Source organism: Phocoena sinus, chromosome X (assembly GCF_008692025.1).
Source record: "Phocoena sinus isolate mPhoSin1 chromosome X, mPhoSin1.pri, whole genome shotgun sequence".
In the NCBI taxonomy this organism is placed as follows: Eukaryota; Metazoa; Chordata; class Mammalia; order Artiodactyla; family Phocoenidae; genus Phocoena; species Phocoena sinus.
In genome coordinates, this window is record NC_045784.1 from 115,392,329 (window position 1) to 115,410,032 (window position 17,704).

The 17,704-nt window shown below is 37.9% G+C and overlaps 1 protein-coding gene across 5 annotated transcripts in view; it reads left to right on the forward strand.

Annotated features, from left to right (window-relative positions):
- Nucleotides 1–17,704, forward strand: part of SLC9A6 (solute carrier family 9 member A6) — a 55,708-nt gene that overhangs the window by 14,543 nt on the left and 23,461 nt on the right. For all 5 annotated transcript variants that reach the window (XM_032619499.1, XM_032619498.1, XM_032619500.1 and 2 more), the window contains 5 exons: nt 2,197–2,302; nt 8,350–8,491; nt 10,335–10,440; nt 10,737–10,825; nt 13,086–13,199. In XM_032619499.1, coding sequence (XP_032475390.1) covers nt 2,197–2,302; nt 8,350–8,491; nt 10,335–10,440; nt 10,737–10,825; nt 13,086–13,199 — 557 coding nt within the window. The remainder of the gene's footprint in view (nt 1–2,196; nt 2,303–8,349; nt 8,492–10,334; nt 10,441–10,736; nt 10,826–13,085; nt 13,200–17,704) is intronic.

Here is a 17,704-nt window from a genome sequence, read left to right on the forward strand (position 1 = left end):
TTTTCCATCAACACACATGTACGTATTTCTTCCTTTGAGGTATAGAATTCAGGATTAGGTACTCCCTATCTTACTATACTTTCCAACTGTGGAGGAAAAAAACAAAATTAATGGCTCCTTTTGGCTTAAGCACACATTTGTTTCTTTTTACTGTATTTCCTATTACTAGTCCACAATTTGATGATGTTTAAATGAGGGCTGTAAGGTATTTTCTTCAGAAATTCAGGTTGGTCTCTATCCCTAGTGACTGGGTATAGAAGATGAACTATATTAGTTAAGATGGGTAATAACTATACATTTCCTTTCAAGCCTCTAGAAAACAGATCCCTAAAAATCTGTTTACATTCAGCTATCTGCATTTAAGAGTAAGAAAAAAAGTTTTAAAATGATTGTTAGAAGGCTGTTGTGCTAGAACAAGTGTGATTTGGGGTCATTGGTGGGCAGTAATATACATTAAAGAATTGTTTTTATAAAATTGGCTTTTGGATTATAAAATAGTTTTGATATTAGCATGACTAGAGAATGAATTTAATTGTATTGAGTTAGATGAGTTAGATGGTAGTTTTTCTAATATAGTATTGGTGAGCTTCACAGCTACATTCAGATTAAGAACTTAGAGAATATATAGGCTGAAGAGCAGAGACTGCATTTTTTGAACTAAAGATGCAAGTTTTCTTTTACTGATGCTAGATTTTAGATCCTTGGTAGAGGTTTGTTCTCTTTTACCCTTTGACCTTGTAAGTTAATAATCTTTAATTATCATCCAGCATAGTCAAAGGTTATCTCTGAATTCCTATGTTAACTCTGATAACACAGAGTGTTATAGAAAGTAGGAAAATATGCTCTGTACTCTATAAGAGATGATTTTAGAAGCTCAGAGGACATTTTAGAGAGGTATTTGTATAGTTTGGCATTTTTAGAACTGAAAAGCAAATCGCCTCCTTAAAGATAGTCAGGGCTGCCCCCTTACTGTTTGTAGCTGTTCCCATTATCAGTATGAAGTTGGGATGGTTTTTGCAGGAAGCCAGTGGTCTCTGTTTTCCATGTTCTCTTACTAGAAGCAAGGTCCTCGACTTTTCAAAATCCATGAGAAACCTGAGTCAGTTGGACTGGCTACATTACTTAAAACTGGTTTTGTTTTGGTGGGAGTATTGCCTGGATGGCTCAAGCAAAACTGTTCTGCTTATATAAAGCTGGATAGTTATATTTCTTCTGAATTATATAGGTATTTGCCCATATAATAATTCTATTATTTTGCAGTTGTTCACTTGATAGAAGGATGAGCCATAGGTTCTCTTTTTAAAATTCTACAGCATTGCTCCTGCCCTCCTTTTCTCCTTCTCTTGGTTAGCTTTGATATCAGGATATTCCAGATGAAATGCTTTGCAGTAGAAACTATATCTTTTAAAATACAAGCTTCCTGTTTTTTGGTTGGCATTTGAAGAGACTCTCCCAACTCTGGTTATAATAATCTTTCATGTCTGCTTGGGTTTATTTAGCAAGTGAGCTGTACGTGACTCAGCAATTAAAGTTATAATGCAACTTCAGTCTCTTCTGATTTTCTAAGAATTCTCATGTAATTGTTTCCTAAGAGAAGGTTTTTTTTTCTTCTCAAGCTGTAATAGCCTGATGATTGGATTCTTATTAAGTTAAATATAGCAGCTGTAATTCTGGTCATAAATTTTATCCCAACCGAAAACCAAACTTGTGTTTTCATTTCCTACTGTCTTTGCTAAACCGGTGTGCTTGAAATTTGTAAGTCAAATAGAAGTGAGTTGTAAGACTCCGAGGAAAAAATGAAGTTTGCAGCAGGAAATGCTTTTCATAATAGTTTTCTTCATCAAAGATTAATGATCACCTGGTCTGTAAGAAATTCTGCATGTATTTTTTATGGAAAAGAAATGTACAAGACAAGATTATTAGCATTTGCGTGAAGAATGTAGGCCAACTCAGTCCTCCAAGGTTATTTTCAGCTGTTTGTAAGAGAGAGAAGGGAGATACTACAGGTACACAGTTATGGAAAAGAAAAATATTGACATAAAATTACTGAATCTTTGATATGGTAAGAGAATGTTTATTAGGATTGAATTCTGAGATGAAGAATGAATTTCTAAATAGCTATTTCGGTCATCTGTGAAGGGAAAAATGTTATATTTGTAATGTCTTAATATTCCTCTGACTCTTTCTACTTGCTAGTGACTGTTCTTGCCATATTCCACGAGCTTCAAGTTGATGTTGAACTCTATGCACTTCTTTTTGGTGAAAGTGTCCTCAATGATGCTGTTGCCATAGTGCTATCTTCGTAAGTGTTTGTTTTCTTATTATATTCTGTATATTGAATGTTAGGGTTCTAAGAACCAAAAGTCACTTATTGAGTGAAGTGCATTATGAATGGAAACATTTGAAAAACTGAAGCATTTTTTTCCTCTTGAAGAAATATATACTTATAGATAACGTGGAAAATGCACGGAAGAAAAGGAAGGGAAAAAAATGATATGTACTCCTGACACCTAAAGACAATTACTGTAAACATTCTAGGACATTTTTAAAAATTCTTTTTTTTCTATGCATAGTATTTTTACATAGTTGTGATTGTAGTGTATGTATAATTTTGTATTATGTTTTAACATTATAACATGGACGTTTTAGTTTTTCATCAAATTAAATTTTGGGCGTACATATATATTCACATGGTTCAAAAATCACAACGATATAGAAAGGTATACATTGAAAAGTCACGTTCTTACTCCTGTCCTCATCCACCTGTCCCCGTAGCCCCTTACATAGGTAACCATTTTATTAGTTTCTTGTGTATCCTAGTATTTCTTTATTCAAATGTAAGCACACATATGAATAAATATTCTTATTTGCCTCTTATTTCTTATTTTAAAAGTAGCATGCTGTATATGTTCTATACCTACCTGACTTTCTCTCACATAACTATATTCTGGAGATCTTTCTGTATCAAAACAAGGAATTTTCTCATTCTTTGTTTGCAGGCGCATAGTATTCTATGAACTGTACTATAGTTTATTTAATCAGTCTCCTATTGGTGGAATCATAAAGGGTTTTCAATTCTTTGCTATCCCAAATAATGCTGCAGTGATTAACCTTGAACTTAACCTGTTTTATACATGCACTAGTATATTGGTGGGATAAATTCCCAGAAGTGAGATGAGTGGCTTAAAGGGTAAATACATTTGTAATTTTGTTACATTGCTAAATTACCTGTCAAAGGTATTATGCTATTTTGCATTTTAACCACCAAATTGTGGGAGTGCCTGTTTCCTCATAGCTTCACCAACAGAGTATTTGTCAGACTTTGGTATCTTTGCCAATTTGATGATTGAGAAATACCTCATAGTTTAATTCATATTTCTCTTATTTAACATAATTTCAGAAACTTTTTAATTTTTAGAAGTATTAAATAATACACTTTTTAAAGATAATGAAAATGAGCAATATTTTAATCTAGTTGTAGAAATTACTATACATGCTACCAGAAGGTGTTTGCAGGTGAAAGAATGGGTCTGAACCTCTGAGGAACTCAGTCCTGCCAACTCACTCCTGCTAAGCAAATATCTAATCCTATAGACAGTTGCCTTTACTCCACACCAGAACTTTCTACAAGAGAGAAGTAAAACCCCTTCACCTTTCCTCCTTACTTTTATTTCTCTCCTTAATTTCCACTTCATTAACTATAAAAGAGTAATCAGTCACTGACTCTGGTTTACACAGCTTGATTGCCCCCATTGTCTAACAGCAAAGTGAAAATTATCCTTTCTGAGATGTAACACTAATCCCTTAAATGTTGTTTATGAAGCTGTGCAAAAGATCAAATCTTCTTTTGTGAATGTAATGTATATAAATTCTACCCCCTCCACCATATTTATTGCCAGATTTTTTTGCAGCTGTCTACAACTAATGTAAATTTAATTTAAGAAATAAAGCCCAAAGGCTAGAACTAATATTGATACTAAATGTATGTACCTTCAAGGATGATAGGTGCAAAGTAAAAGTTTTCTATTGTTTGAACGGAGGAAGAAATGGATAGTGTGGTTATAACTTACGTGTTATAAAAAGAAAATGAAGCTACAAAGATTGTTGAAGTTTTCAGCACATAAGAACATGTAAGATCACCAGTGCTACCAGACGAAGAGAATAGGGTACAGGCAGTTACTTTTAGCATCAATTCGCCATCCTAGATAATTATTCTGCTACTTAATCGTTTACTAATACGTGTTCCTTCCTCATTGCCCTAATGGATTAAGAGTCAGAAAAATCTCCTTTCTGGTCCTATCTTAAGCTGATGTGCCCTGTGCCTTAGTTTTTCCATTAATAAAGTAACTTATTTCCTGCAACTTCAAGAACAGTTGAATAGTATTAAAAGAAGAAAACTCATCAGAAAATTTTGAGCTTGGGGGTGTACGTATCAGTGTTGGTGAAGAATAAATGTGTTAGAAAGAGAATGCCCTTTCCGTTACACTTCTCACAAAGAGGAAAGGACTTCTTGTCCTTCTGTTGCAACCTTTCTCAAACAGGGTCGTGTGAGAGAATTTAAGCCTTGTAGAGAACGATTCAAGTGATTCTTTCCTCAATTTTCCTAAGGATGGTACATAGCTAGTACTATTCTAGATTCACAGGCGATGAGTTAACTCATTCCATAGTCTGCTGGAACTGTGGTGGAGAAGGACTGTATCTAAAGAGTATCATACCCGGGGAATCATTAGCTGTGTAAGTATCTTAATAGAAGTGAGCAAATGAGTTCCTGCCCAAAAGATGAAGGGAAACCAGTGATGTTGCTGGCTATGGGAGGTCACTAGCTGGAGTGCTCGGCGTTATGTTTTTCATCATCTTTCATTTGCCTCTAAAAGTACGTTAGATAGAAATAGTCTACCTTGTGTTGATTTCTGTTTGATGATTTTCTAATGTGTATATTCTATAGAAACAGCCTTTTACAAAGAGGGGGGCCCCTTTCTGAAGGACTTCTGCTTGGCAATTAACAGGTTAAGACATCTGTTCTTGAAATTTATGTTGGAAGTTGCTTTTGTTTGCTTTTTGACCTGTTAGGTTAGCAGTGACTTTTTTTTTTGTTAACGTTAATGCTTTTAATCTGGTGAAGGTGGAGTGAAACTGGTTCCCTCATATATTGCTGTATGAGGTAGAGCCGTGTGTACTGATATAGTGTCATACATATCTAGTTAGAGATGAAGTCTAGGTTGCATAGCATACCTCTGAATGGATATACCATGATTACCCTGGAGACCTAAATTCATACTACTTTAAAATATGTTTTTAGGGTCATTTACATTTTATAGAATATAAGTGTGAGTAAACAAACATGGCTGACAAACTCTTTAACTTTACTGGTTATCAGAGATATACATATTAAATTAGTGGCCATTTTTACCTATTCAGTTAACAAGAAAAAAAATTGTTAGTGAAAATAGTTACTGCTGGTAATGGTCTAGTACAGTCATTCTTAACCGGGGACAGTTTTGCAGCCCCCCGCCCCCCAACCAGGGGATATTTGGCAGTGTCTGGGGACATTTTGGTTATCATGAATGGGAGGAGGTTGCTACTGGCATCTAGTGGGTAGAAGCCAGGGGTGCTGCTAAATATCCTTCAATACACAGGACAGCACCCACCACCCAACAAATGATTATCTGGCCCCAAATATCAATAATGCCAGGATTGAGAAACCCTGGAGTTGTAAAACTATATCACTTGTACATTGTTGTTGACATTGAAATTGGTATTACCTACTCTTTTATATTTTATCATTATGATAATAAAATTAATATTCAAAGTAGTTGACTTAGAAAGTAGAAAATTCCTGAAATTTCAGCTCTCAGAAATAACCACTATTAAGGTTTTTATCCAGATTTTTTCCATTAGGATATTAGCATACATATAAATATATTAACTTTTAAACAAAAAGAGGCATAGCACTATACATGCTTTTCTGTAACTTGCTTTTTTCACGTAGACATTGTACTGTATTAATACCTCCATTATCCCATTGTATGAATGCGCTACAAATTTACCTCTCCAACCCCCTGTTGATTAATATTTGGTGTTTTCTAATATCGTACTATTGCGAATAGCACTGCAGTGAACATATTTATGTGTAAATCTGTGTGAATCCTTGAGAGTATTTCTGTAGGATATTTTTTAGAAGTAGAATTTCTAGGCCAATGGATATGATCACTAAAACGTTGAGAGATGTCATATTTCCCTCCTGAAATGTAATACAGATCTATTTGAAAGCCATTGTTCAACATGTAAAAGGAGCCATAGGTATAGTAATACCCTATTTCTAGGAATGTAGCACAGGAAAATCGTCCAAAATTTGTAGAAAGCACAAATAAGTTCTTTCACACTGTTATTTATAATAGCAAAAATAATAGAAGCAAAACTTTTAAATGTCCGACAGAGAGGAAATGGTTAAATAAATTATGTTATATCCATTTGGATCATTTTTGAAGTCTTAAAAAACCATGGTTAGACTGTAATAATTCTTATGTCATTGTCAGTTGAAGAAGCAGAATTCAAAACCATATGTTCACTATGATTACAACTAAACATGAAATAGCATGCATGTAACAAAAAGAGGGGAAAGAAATACAGAAGGAAAATAATAGATCTGTCAGAGTAGTGGAATGATGGGGTGATTTTTTTCCCCCTAAATTGTACATTGTATTACTCTCAGGATTTTTTTTAAGTATTCATAAAAATGCTACTGCCTCAAGATAAAATGTTGACTGATGTAGAAAAGATGAATTAAGATTTCAATCCAGAGGCCAACATTTGACTGAAAAGGAAGAAAACAAACCTGTCATCTCTTCTCAGCCCACCATGCTTTTCCTGTGTTCTTATACATTTTAGTGATTAAAGAATAAAATAATGATTAGTGTGAATCTTGAATTTCCATGAACCAATCCAGGGAAAGCAGTCTCAGGAGGCGTGGCATCGATATTTTGTTCTTGCCAGCATTTTGAAAACTATCGCCAGGGAGGAAGGTTATTGTAGCAATATCCTTTCTTTTCTCCAGCCAGCCGCTATATTTTCATGCTATAATGTAGTCAAATCTCATTTACAGTGGTGGAGCCCTTTATGCGTAGGTAAGATAGCATGACATTAAAGGCCATTTCCTATTCACTGAAATAATATCAAATCTACCAGTCCCAAAATGATCTGGTCACTTTGAAGATTTAAATGCAAATGTTTAAATTTTTCAATTCAGATTGAGTCTCAGAAATTTCTAGATGCCATTACCAGAAATTCATGTTAGAGTCATACTTCAATAAAATAGGTAAAATTAGGAAATTTTAGCTTGGTCTTAGATTTTATTTTGTTTTGTTCTGTTTTTTAGTTTAACCAGCGAGGTATGAAGAGAACTTGGTAAACATGGTATAGCAAGGCCATTTTTTAGCCTTGAACCATAAAAAACATTGCAGTAACCACAGGGAGAATTCATTATATTCTTCGGAATGTGTTTTTTCTGCTTCTTTTCTTCGACATGACTTGCATGATGTCTTTGAGTCTGGATTTATTATAAAAACACTGGCACCTCAATTAACTGAGATGAGAACTGATTTAGTAATGGTAGGTGCTCTTGCCAGAGACCCACTAGCAGCAGTGATTTTCTCCGCTGTATTTACTTCCTGGGGCGACTGTTTTAAAAGAAGTATTTTTAGACTAGGTTTGAACTGTGAGTTCAAGATGGAGAGTGTCCCTTCTAATTGCTTGTCTTGGCCTCTTACAGAGTGGCTTTCTTTCAGAAGTTCGAGGTGGAGGATCCAGCTGGGTATGCTAAAAGTACTGTCGAGTGGATTCTAATTCATTGGCAGGCCTTTCAAGCCCTTTTATCTATAAAAGTCCATTTCAGTGAATGAATAGATAGGAGGCATTGGGCCCATTCTGGTATTCTAAAAGTTGAAAGGGTACTTTAGTCATCTTTTTTTTTCCCACAGGAAAAACAAAATGTGACCGGGTTGAGTATTGAACAATATTCTTTATATTCTTATGCCTCTGTTGGAAATACGGGGAATTTTTCATTAGTTTGTTCACATTAGTACATTAGGGCTTTCAGGCACTCAGTACCAGGAAGTCATAAACAGAGTCACAAAAGAATAGTACTGCACAGTATCTTGAGGCTGGAGGAAAAGGCTTGGTCCAACCTTATTTTGGCAATTCAAATCCAAAGCTTTTGGTTTTTACGCCCTCTGATTTCATCTTCAAGCTCTACACTAGGTAATTTTTTTAAATTTATTTTACTCTTTTTTAAGATAATGTTTTAAAAGTAAAAGTTGCCTCTTAGAAGTAAGAACCACCTCTCTTTTGTAGCTCAATAGTAGCATACCAGCCAGCCGGAGACAACAGCCACACCTTTGATGTCACAGCCATGTTCAAGTCTATCGGGATTTTCCTTGGAATCTTCAGTGGCTCTTTCGCGATGGGTGCTGCTACTGGAGTGGTGACAGCTTTAATATCCTTTTATTCTATTTATCTTTTCTTGTTAACCTCACAGAGTCGTTGAATACTGTGTTCCATGGTCTCCACTAGTTCCATAATTGACATAGTGTTATAATTATGAACCTTATAAACAAGTACTTGGTTTGAAAACATTAGGCAATCATCTTTACCAATAAATAGAAGAATTTCATTGTTTTGTGTAGGACTTCATGCCCTCAAACACTCACTACAGAATTCTAATTGGACACAGTGACCCTTTGCGGGTGAACTTTTTTTTTTTTTAAGATCCATCCACTTTATTTATTTATTTTTTAACATCTTTATTGGAGTATAATTGCTTTACAATGGTGTGTTAGTTTCTGCTTTATATGGGGGTGAACTTTAAGGTTGTAGACTAAATTGATACAAAGGTAGATATATTCCAAAGAGCCTCTGCTTGTTCTGTACGGCTGTTCATCCTGGCAGTATTTTGCTCTTCGTTTAATAGGACAAATAGGAATGTATGACCTCGATGCCAGTTGAACAAAATAAGGTTCCCAGGTTAGGATAGCTGGGAGTTCATCTCAGCTGTCACCGATTTTAACCTTCTGCTCTCGAGTCCTATGCACTGCCACTAATTTGCTGTTAGAAATATTGAGTAAGTCAATCTTGTATTCATTCAAAAACAACCCTCTTTTTTTCTTACTCATTGTAGTTTTAAGTTAAAATATAATAAGTTAAAATATAATAGAAAATGATAGTTTAATAAATGGATCTAAATTTTCTGTTATTGGATTCTTTAAGTGCAAATATCCCTAAAATTCTGGAACTTCAGTTTTCCTTTTTATATCAGTGTTTCATTCTTCAAAAAAATTTCTTGATTGCCTGCTACATGCCACATGCTATGCCCTGTGTATCAAAGATAAACAAGACAGACGTGGCCTCTGCCTTTTGGAGCTTCTGATATAGAAGCATTGACACTTCACCTCATGGGACCTCAGTGTAGGAAGGTAGAGGGCTGGGACAGCAGGGAAGATGAGTGGGGCTTGATCTCTAAAGAGCTTCCAGCTCTAAAACTTCTAAGGTACTTTCATATAAAACAAGTACTTTTTCTGAGAATATATTCATTTTCTATACTTCAGTTTTGTGGTGGAAGATACTTGTCTTCGGGCTTTTTACAGACGAACTGAGGCATAAAAGGACAGTGAAAAGAGTTCTGAAGAAGGACCAGGATTTCTTCCCTAGCATAAGGTCCTTGAGGAACTTAATCTTTGTGTTGTAGTACACAGTTGTTGAAGAGAATGTAGACTCCAGCCTGAGATTCGCCACAGCTTGACACGGGCCCTTCCACTGGCAAGTAACATATACTTGTTAGACTAGTATGAGTGAGGGACGTGCCTCAGTTTCTTCATCATGGAATACTCCACATCACAGAGGTGTTAGAGGATTAAATGAACATGAAATCTCATGGAAATGACATATTTCTTAATAGATATAAATTGCTATCATTATGGAAGCTGTCTTGCTTTGGGTCACAAATTAATAGAGTTGGCATGTTGCGTATCTGATCTGTCACTCCTGTCCTTTACTGTCATGTCTATTCTTTACTGTGTGGTTTCTAGCAAGGCATGTGATACCCGTAAAACAATTGATGGACTAAGCTATAGGACTTTCTCATGGAAGGGAAGGCTGCTGACTCCTTAGTACAGTGCTTGTATTCAGAGTTTCTTTGCTTTGGTACCTCCTTATTCTGTGACTTTTGTGTTAGAGACTGGAGAACCCTTCTTTTGCTTTTATGCTTGCCTTGCTTCGACTACTATTTTTTCTAGTCACACTTCTGTATTATGAGATCTTGTTATCAACCTTGACAGTATTACGTGACAAAGTTCACCAAATTACGAGAGTTCCAGTTGTTGGAGACAGGCCTGTTCTTCTTGATGTCCTGGAGTACCTTCCTCTTGGCTGAAGCATGGGGTTTCACAGGTAGGTTACTTTTTCCTTTTAATTGTAAACCCTTACAAGGAGGGACTTAGCCAGTGATTTTTTTTCTGTGTGTGGCCCAACCCCTCTAGTGTTTGAACACACTTGTTAGGGTTGGGATTCATGCTGTCACTTTAGAATGTAAAAGATTTTCAATGGAAGTGGTTCCTCTCAACAAAGTAAGTCACAACCGAAAATTTTAACACTAAGCATCTAATTTACTTCTATAAAATAAGAGCCCCCGTATAGAAGTTGGGAACTCTCCTTTTATGTGAACTTGGAACTTGTTGTATTTATAGGTGTGGTTGCAGTGTTGTTTTGTGGCATCACACAGGCCCATTATACATACAATAATTTGTCCACGGAGTCTCAGCATAGAACTAAACAGGTAAGAGAAACTTTATAGTTTGTGAATAAACTTTTCCTCCTTGCAGCAAAACAAATTTTTTCTTTACTGAAAAATAATCTTTGTTCTGTTCAAAGTGATGTCTGCTCATTTCAACTCCTCTTCTGTTGACTCCAGAGATAGATGGGATTGTCAGATTGAAGGGTGACAGCTTTTAGGGTATAGATAGGTCAGCAGAATAGCCAGGGGCTGTTATTATTGTGGCTCCAGTGGTCAGTCAGTTAGCTTCCTTTCCTTGTTTCCCTTGTCTTATGGCTTTTTATCCTTCCAGTTTTATTGAGATATAATTGGCATACAGCACTGTCTAAGTTTAAGGTGTACAGCATAAGGATTTGACTTACATACATCATGAAATGACGACCACATCATCTCATAGAGATACAAAATTAAAGAAATAGAAAAAAAATTTTTTTCTTGTGATGAGAACTCTTAGGATTTACTGTCCTAACTATTTTCATATGTAACATACAGCAGTGTTGATTCTATTTATCGTGTTGTACATTACATCCCTAGTACTTATTTATCTTATAACTGCAAGCTTGTACCTTTTGACCACCTTCATCCAATTCTCCCTCTCCCCACAACTTGCCTTTGGTAACCACAAACCTGATTTCTTTTCTATGAGTTTGTTTGTTTGTTTTGAAGTATAATTGGCCTACAACACTATGTTAGTTCCTGTTATACAACATAGCAATTTGGTTTTCCTATACATTTCAAAATGATGACCATAAGTCTAATTACCATCTGTTACTGTACAAAGATATTACATAGTTATTGACTATATTCCTCACACTGTACATTTCATCCCCATGACTCATTTATTTTGCAATTTGAAATTTGTACCTCTTAGTCTCCATCACCTATTTCTTTCCTTCCCCCACCCCCAACTCCTCTGGCCACCACCTGCTTGTTCTCTGTATCTGTAACTCTTTTTCTGTTTTGTTATATTTCTTCTTTTTTTTTGGTTTTTAGATTCCACATATAAGTGAAATCATATAGTATTTGTCTTTCTCTGACTTATTATACTTAGCATAATACCCTCTAGGTCCATCCGTGTCGTTGCAAATGGGAAGAATTCATTCCTTTTCATGGTTGAGTGATATTCCATTGGGTACACACACACACACACACACACACACACACACACACACACACCACATCTTCTTTATTCATTCATCTATTGATAGGCAGTTAGGTTGCTTCTGTATCTTGGCTATCATAAATAATGCTGCAGTGAACAGTGGGGTGCATATATTTGCTGAGCTCTTAAGTTCAAATGCATTTTACCCCCACCATGTTTATTTTATTTTATTTTTTTTTTGCGGTATGCGGGCCTCTCACTGTTGTGGCCTCTCCCGTTGCGGAGCACAGGCTCCGGACGCGCAGGCTCAGCGGCCATGGCTCATGGGCCCAGGCGCTCCGCGGCATGTGGGATCTTCCTGGACCGGGGCACGAACCCGCGTCCAATGCATCGGCAGGCGGACTCTCAACCACTGCGCCACCAGGGAAGCCCCCTACTAGCTTTATATATGGTTGATTTATTACCTTTATTGTATATTTGCCTTTACCAATGACGTTTCTTCTTTTGTAATTTTCATGCTTCTAGTTGTGGCCTTTTCATCACAGTGATGTGAACAGGTGGAGGTGGGCAGGCAGCAGGGGAGGGTACAGAGCACCAGGCTATAATGTGTAAGCCCTACTCCCTCAGTGAGGGCTGAGACCCATGTAAAAAGTGAAATCACATGGCAAGGTGCTGTTGTGAGGGTCGTCATGAAGCATTCTGTGCCAGGATAAAAGGATTTGAACTGGATCTTACAGCCCGTAAAGAGGGACGTGTCTTGGAACTGCCATAGTTTTAGGGATTGCAGGGTTACCAGTTAGGGTCCTTTCACAGCATTATGGGTGGGAACTGATGAAAGTTAGACTAAGGCAGTGGCAGGGACAGCAAAGAACATTGCAAAAGAAAAATTGGCAGGGTTTGCAGGATGAGGACAAGAATGACTGAATATGGGGATTGAAGAAGGGAAGCTGATTGGGGAAGTGAAGGGGTAACATTTCTGGCTTTTTCTGTGGGCCCAGAAAAATGTCATCTCTACATTTGCTCCCCTCTGAATCATGAGTTTGGGGGGATATACATGAACGTTACATATTTGAAGTATCTGTTTCAATATCTTAGTAATACTCATGTTTTCAAATTATGTAACTTTATTTACTGGACTAACCTTTTAAAATTTCGTTTCAGTTGTTTGAGCTTCTCAATTTCTTGGCAGAGAATTTCATCTTCTCCTACATGGGACTGACACTGTTCACATTCCAGAATCATGTATTTAACCCAACATTTGTGGTAGGAGCATTTGTATCCTTTATTATGTGTTCCATTTTGGAAACTTCTTTTTAAATTGAGATTTGCATGGGTTTTCTGGAGGAATGATTGATAAGAATACAGTTAAATATATAAAATTTTCCTCTGAGTAAAGCAAATCAGGATTTCAACTTTTTTATCTATTGTATTCTATTTCCATTTTTTGTTTATCACACAAATAATACTAACAGATTGAAATGACAGAAAAAAAGTCTCCTGCCATTCTGCCAACCCCAAAAGATAAAACTGTTTGTCCTTGATTACTGAAGGGAAGAAAGAGAGATTGGGTGGTGGGGAGCAGTTTGCAGTCTGCCACAGGGCAGTAGTTGAAAGATGATGAAAGATGGAAGGAGGATCACCCACCCCTCCCTCCTTCCTTCCTTCCCTCCCTTCCTCCCTCCCTCCCCCCATCTCTCTCTCTCTCTCTCTCTCTCTCTCTCTCTCTCTCTCTCTCTCGTTGAGTTTTTAAAACCCAGCTGAAAAGGAGAAGCTGATTACATGAAAGACAGCAATCAATAGTGCCAGTCTCATGAGAAGGCAGGAGGAGATGGAACCCAAAGCACGTGGGGAGGGACGGGCCTGCAGTGGGAGGGAGCACAGCTCCGCCATTGTTCCAGGAAAGGGTAGGGTATGTAGAGATGAGGGTACATTTGCAAGATGGCGTTCCTGTCTGATTACTTCTATTTTTATCTGTAAAGTAGGAGGTGAGAGCATCTGCTGAAAGTGAGATAGGAGCAGGTGGCCTATCAGTTATCTATTATATAACAAATTACCCTAAAACTTAGCAGCTTAAAACAACAAACATGGATTATTTCACATGGTTTCTGAGAGTCAGAAATCTAGGAGCAGCTTCACTGGCTGGTTCTGGCTCCAGGATCCCTTCTGAGGTTGTAGTCATGCTCTGGGCTGGGGCTTCACTCTCTCGAGACTTGACTGGGGATGGAGGAGCCACCCCAACCTCACTGACACGGCTGTTAGCTGGAGGCTTCAGTTCTCCTCCGCGTGGACCTCTCCATGGGGCAGCGCACAACATAGCTTTCCCCAGAGTGGGTGAGCTGAGAGAGCACCAAGATGGAGGCCAAAGTGCCTTTTATGACCTAATCTTGGAGGTGATGTACCATCACCCCTTCTGCCATTTTCTATTGGTCACACAGACAAAACCTGGTACAGTGTTAGCAGAGGCTACACAAGGGTGTGAATACTAGGGAACCCTCTAGGAGGCTGGCTCCCATAGGTGATAGGAGTTTTGAGGAGAAGGTTTGGAAATAGTGGTTGCAAGAGTGGGAAAGTGAGTTGACCAAAAGAATGCAGTAGAATCGCTGAGCAGTGTTAGGGACCCACTTGAGTTTGAGGAATAAGTATTAACAGTAGAATCAATCTGCCCCGTTGTATGACTTTGTCCAGGAGAATTTAGCTGTAAGCGTGGAGAAAATAGATAGCTGAGTCCGTCTGAGTTTGGTGTTTTGTCAAGTCGGTGCAATGAAAACAGAGGGGTAAGTGAATGCAAGGTATTGGAATGAGTTTTATTAAGATGTGACTAAAAAAGGAAATGAAGAAGGGAGAGGACTGACTGATGGAAAAGTAGCAGGATCTTTGGACTGGAGGTCCCAGTGAGGTGGAAGAATTATCCGGGATAGATGAACATGAAACATTGTGGTCAGAGAGAGGGATGTTTGAATTAGTGATTTTCAAAAGAAGTACTGTTTTTTAAAAAAACACCTCAGAATGAAGATTCTGCCAAAAGAGATTGGCAGAAATATTTCTTTAATTAAAGCTCTAAGTAGGATCTGTGTTAGAAAGTAAAGTATTACTGAAATGCCATTCTGCAGTCTTAGTCTTCTGAGAATTAACTTCAGGCAAAAAATGATAAAGCCTTATTCATAAGAGAAGAACCTTAGCTGGAAGACTCCCATGAGATCAGTAACTTCATATCCTGCTAGTCTATGAGAAATTTTTTGAGCAGTCAAGTGGTTTGATCCACTATACTTATCCAGAAACAAGGCTAAATATTCTCTATAGGTTTCTGAGTCTGTTAGGAATTGAAGTTCCTCGATACAGAATCCTACCACGGAAATTGACTCGTACCAGGAGAGAGTTGCTCTCTTGCTGTCTATGTCTGTTAGGATATAGGTTTGGTTTCATGTGGCAATGACCCAAGTTAACCAAGGTTTAAAGAGGATAGAAATGTGTTTCTTTCTCATGGGAAAGTCTGGACTGATGTGGCAAGCTCTGCTCCACAAAGTCAGCAGGGACCCAAGCAGCCTTACGAGCATCCTTAGGGAGTTGCCCTTGTTCTTAGGGTCCCAGGTGGCTCACCCCCACCAGAACATGCACACATCACTTCCACCTAACACCCATGGGCTACACCTCCCAGCAGAGGAGGCTGGGTGTCTATATACTCAGATGAAAATTGGAGGTGATGGAGAGGAGTATCTACTACTATTGAGGGAAGAAAAAATAGATATTGGGGATATAACTAGCGGTCACTGCCACATTGACCCACATGTTTTGTTGTTACTGTTTTATTTTCTTGTTTATTGTTTTTTTTTCAGGGAATCACTACTTTTAATAACCTTTGGATTCTAAACTAGTTTTAGATTTACAGAAAAATTGTAAATACAGAAAGTTCTCATATACCCCACACCCAGTTTCCCCTATTGTTAACATCTTACATTAGCATGGCATGCTTGTCACAATTAATAAACCAATATTGATACATTATTATTATTTATTTATTTATTTTTGCGGTACGCGGGCCTCTCACTGTTGTGGACTCTCCCGTTGTGGAGCACAGGCTCCGGACGCGCAGGCTTAGCGGCCACGGCTCACGGGCCCAGACACTCCACGGCATGTGGGATCTTCCCGGACCGGGGCATGAACCAGTATCCCCTGCATCGGCAGGCGGACTCTCAACCACTGAGCCACCAGGGAAGCCCTTGATACATTATTATTAACTGAAGTTCATACTTTATTCAGATCCCCAGAGTTTTTCCCTAATGTCCTTGTTCTCATCCAAAGTCCCATCCAGGCTGCCACATTTTGTCGAGTCATCATGCCTCTGGAGGTTCCAGTTGACTGTGACAGTTTCTCAGACATTCCTTGTTTTTGATGACCTTTGACAATTTTGACGGGGTACTGGTCAGGTATTTTTCAGGGTGTCCCACGACTGGAATTTGCCTGATGTTTTTCCCGTGTTTAGAGCAGGCTTGTGTGTTCTTTGGGAGGAAGACCACAGAAGTAATGTGCCATTCTCATCACATCATGGTAAGGGCACATACTTATCAGCATGTTAATAATGTTGGATTTGCCTGTCTTTCTTAATTCATGATATTGAGCATTTTCCATGCCCTTTATTGTTAAAAAAGAAAAGAAAACATGTGAGTAAAATATGCCTCTTGAAATTGTCTTCTTGAAAGGTTGCCTTCTTTGGAAATTTTTGGTCGATTTTTGACCCCCCAATTTTTTTTGAGGGGAGGTGTCATTCATGGGTCTGCAATTATTGTGAATATTAAGTGACCATTAGCACTGTGTTTAAATCTGCTGTTGCAGGAAACGGCCAAAAGGCGGCAGCGTTTCTCCATTCCCAAGTCTGGTTACTAGGGCAGCAGAGCCTTCCCGGAGGTCGTGTTCCTAGGTTGTAAGTTAGCCTGGAATGTGCCAGGAAAACTCCCCCTAAGTTTATGCCTCACTACTTCTTGTTCGTTTTTTTTTTTTTAATTTATTTATTTATTTATTTATTTTTGGCTGTGTTGGGTCTTAACCACTTAGCCTAGATAGCGTTTGTCAGGTTGCTCCATTGTAAAGCTCCTCAATTTCCCCCCTTTCTATGTTGTACTGCTTAGAAGGGAGTCACTACAGGGAGCCACACTTAGGGACTGGGGAGTTCAGTTCCACCGCCTCGAAGACAGCGTATCTAGAAAATTATTTGAAATTCTTTCCACGGGAGATTTTTCTATTCTCCCCCATTTATTGTTTTAAGCTATCACTTATTTATATCAGTACAAACTCATTGATATTTATTTTATACTTCAGGTTATAATACAGTACTTCTTTTAAAATTGTGTTGCTTGACCTGTTCCAGCTTTGGCCACTAGAAGCTCTTTCAGTGAGCTCCTGTGTCCCTTGTGTTTTTTTGTTTTGTTTTGTTTTTGTTTAAATTTTTGTGAGTGCTTCCTCACTTTCTGGAACTATAAGGTGCTTCAGGCTCATCTTATATATTTTCTGCCCCAGCCCTAGAATCAGCCATTTCTCCAAGGAGCCCTGGTTCCTTTTATTGGGGAATGGTATTAGAAACCAAGATCTGGGCTCTAGGTATGCTCAGTGCTACTGGGTGTCCTGGTTTCTAAGCCCCTCCAGCTGACAGAGGAGGAATATATATGTATATATTAGCTCCTGAATATATGTGTATCTATAAATATTTACATAGGTAGCCATCTGTATTTCTATTAAGCCAGATACCAATGTCTCCAACTCTAATCCGTTACCATATGGGTCATTCT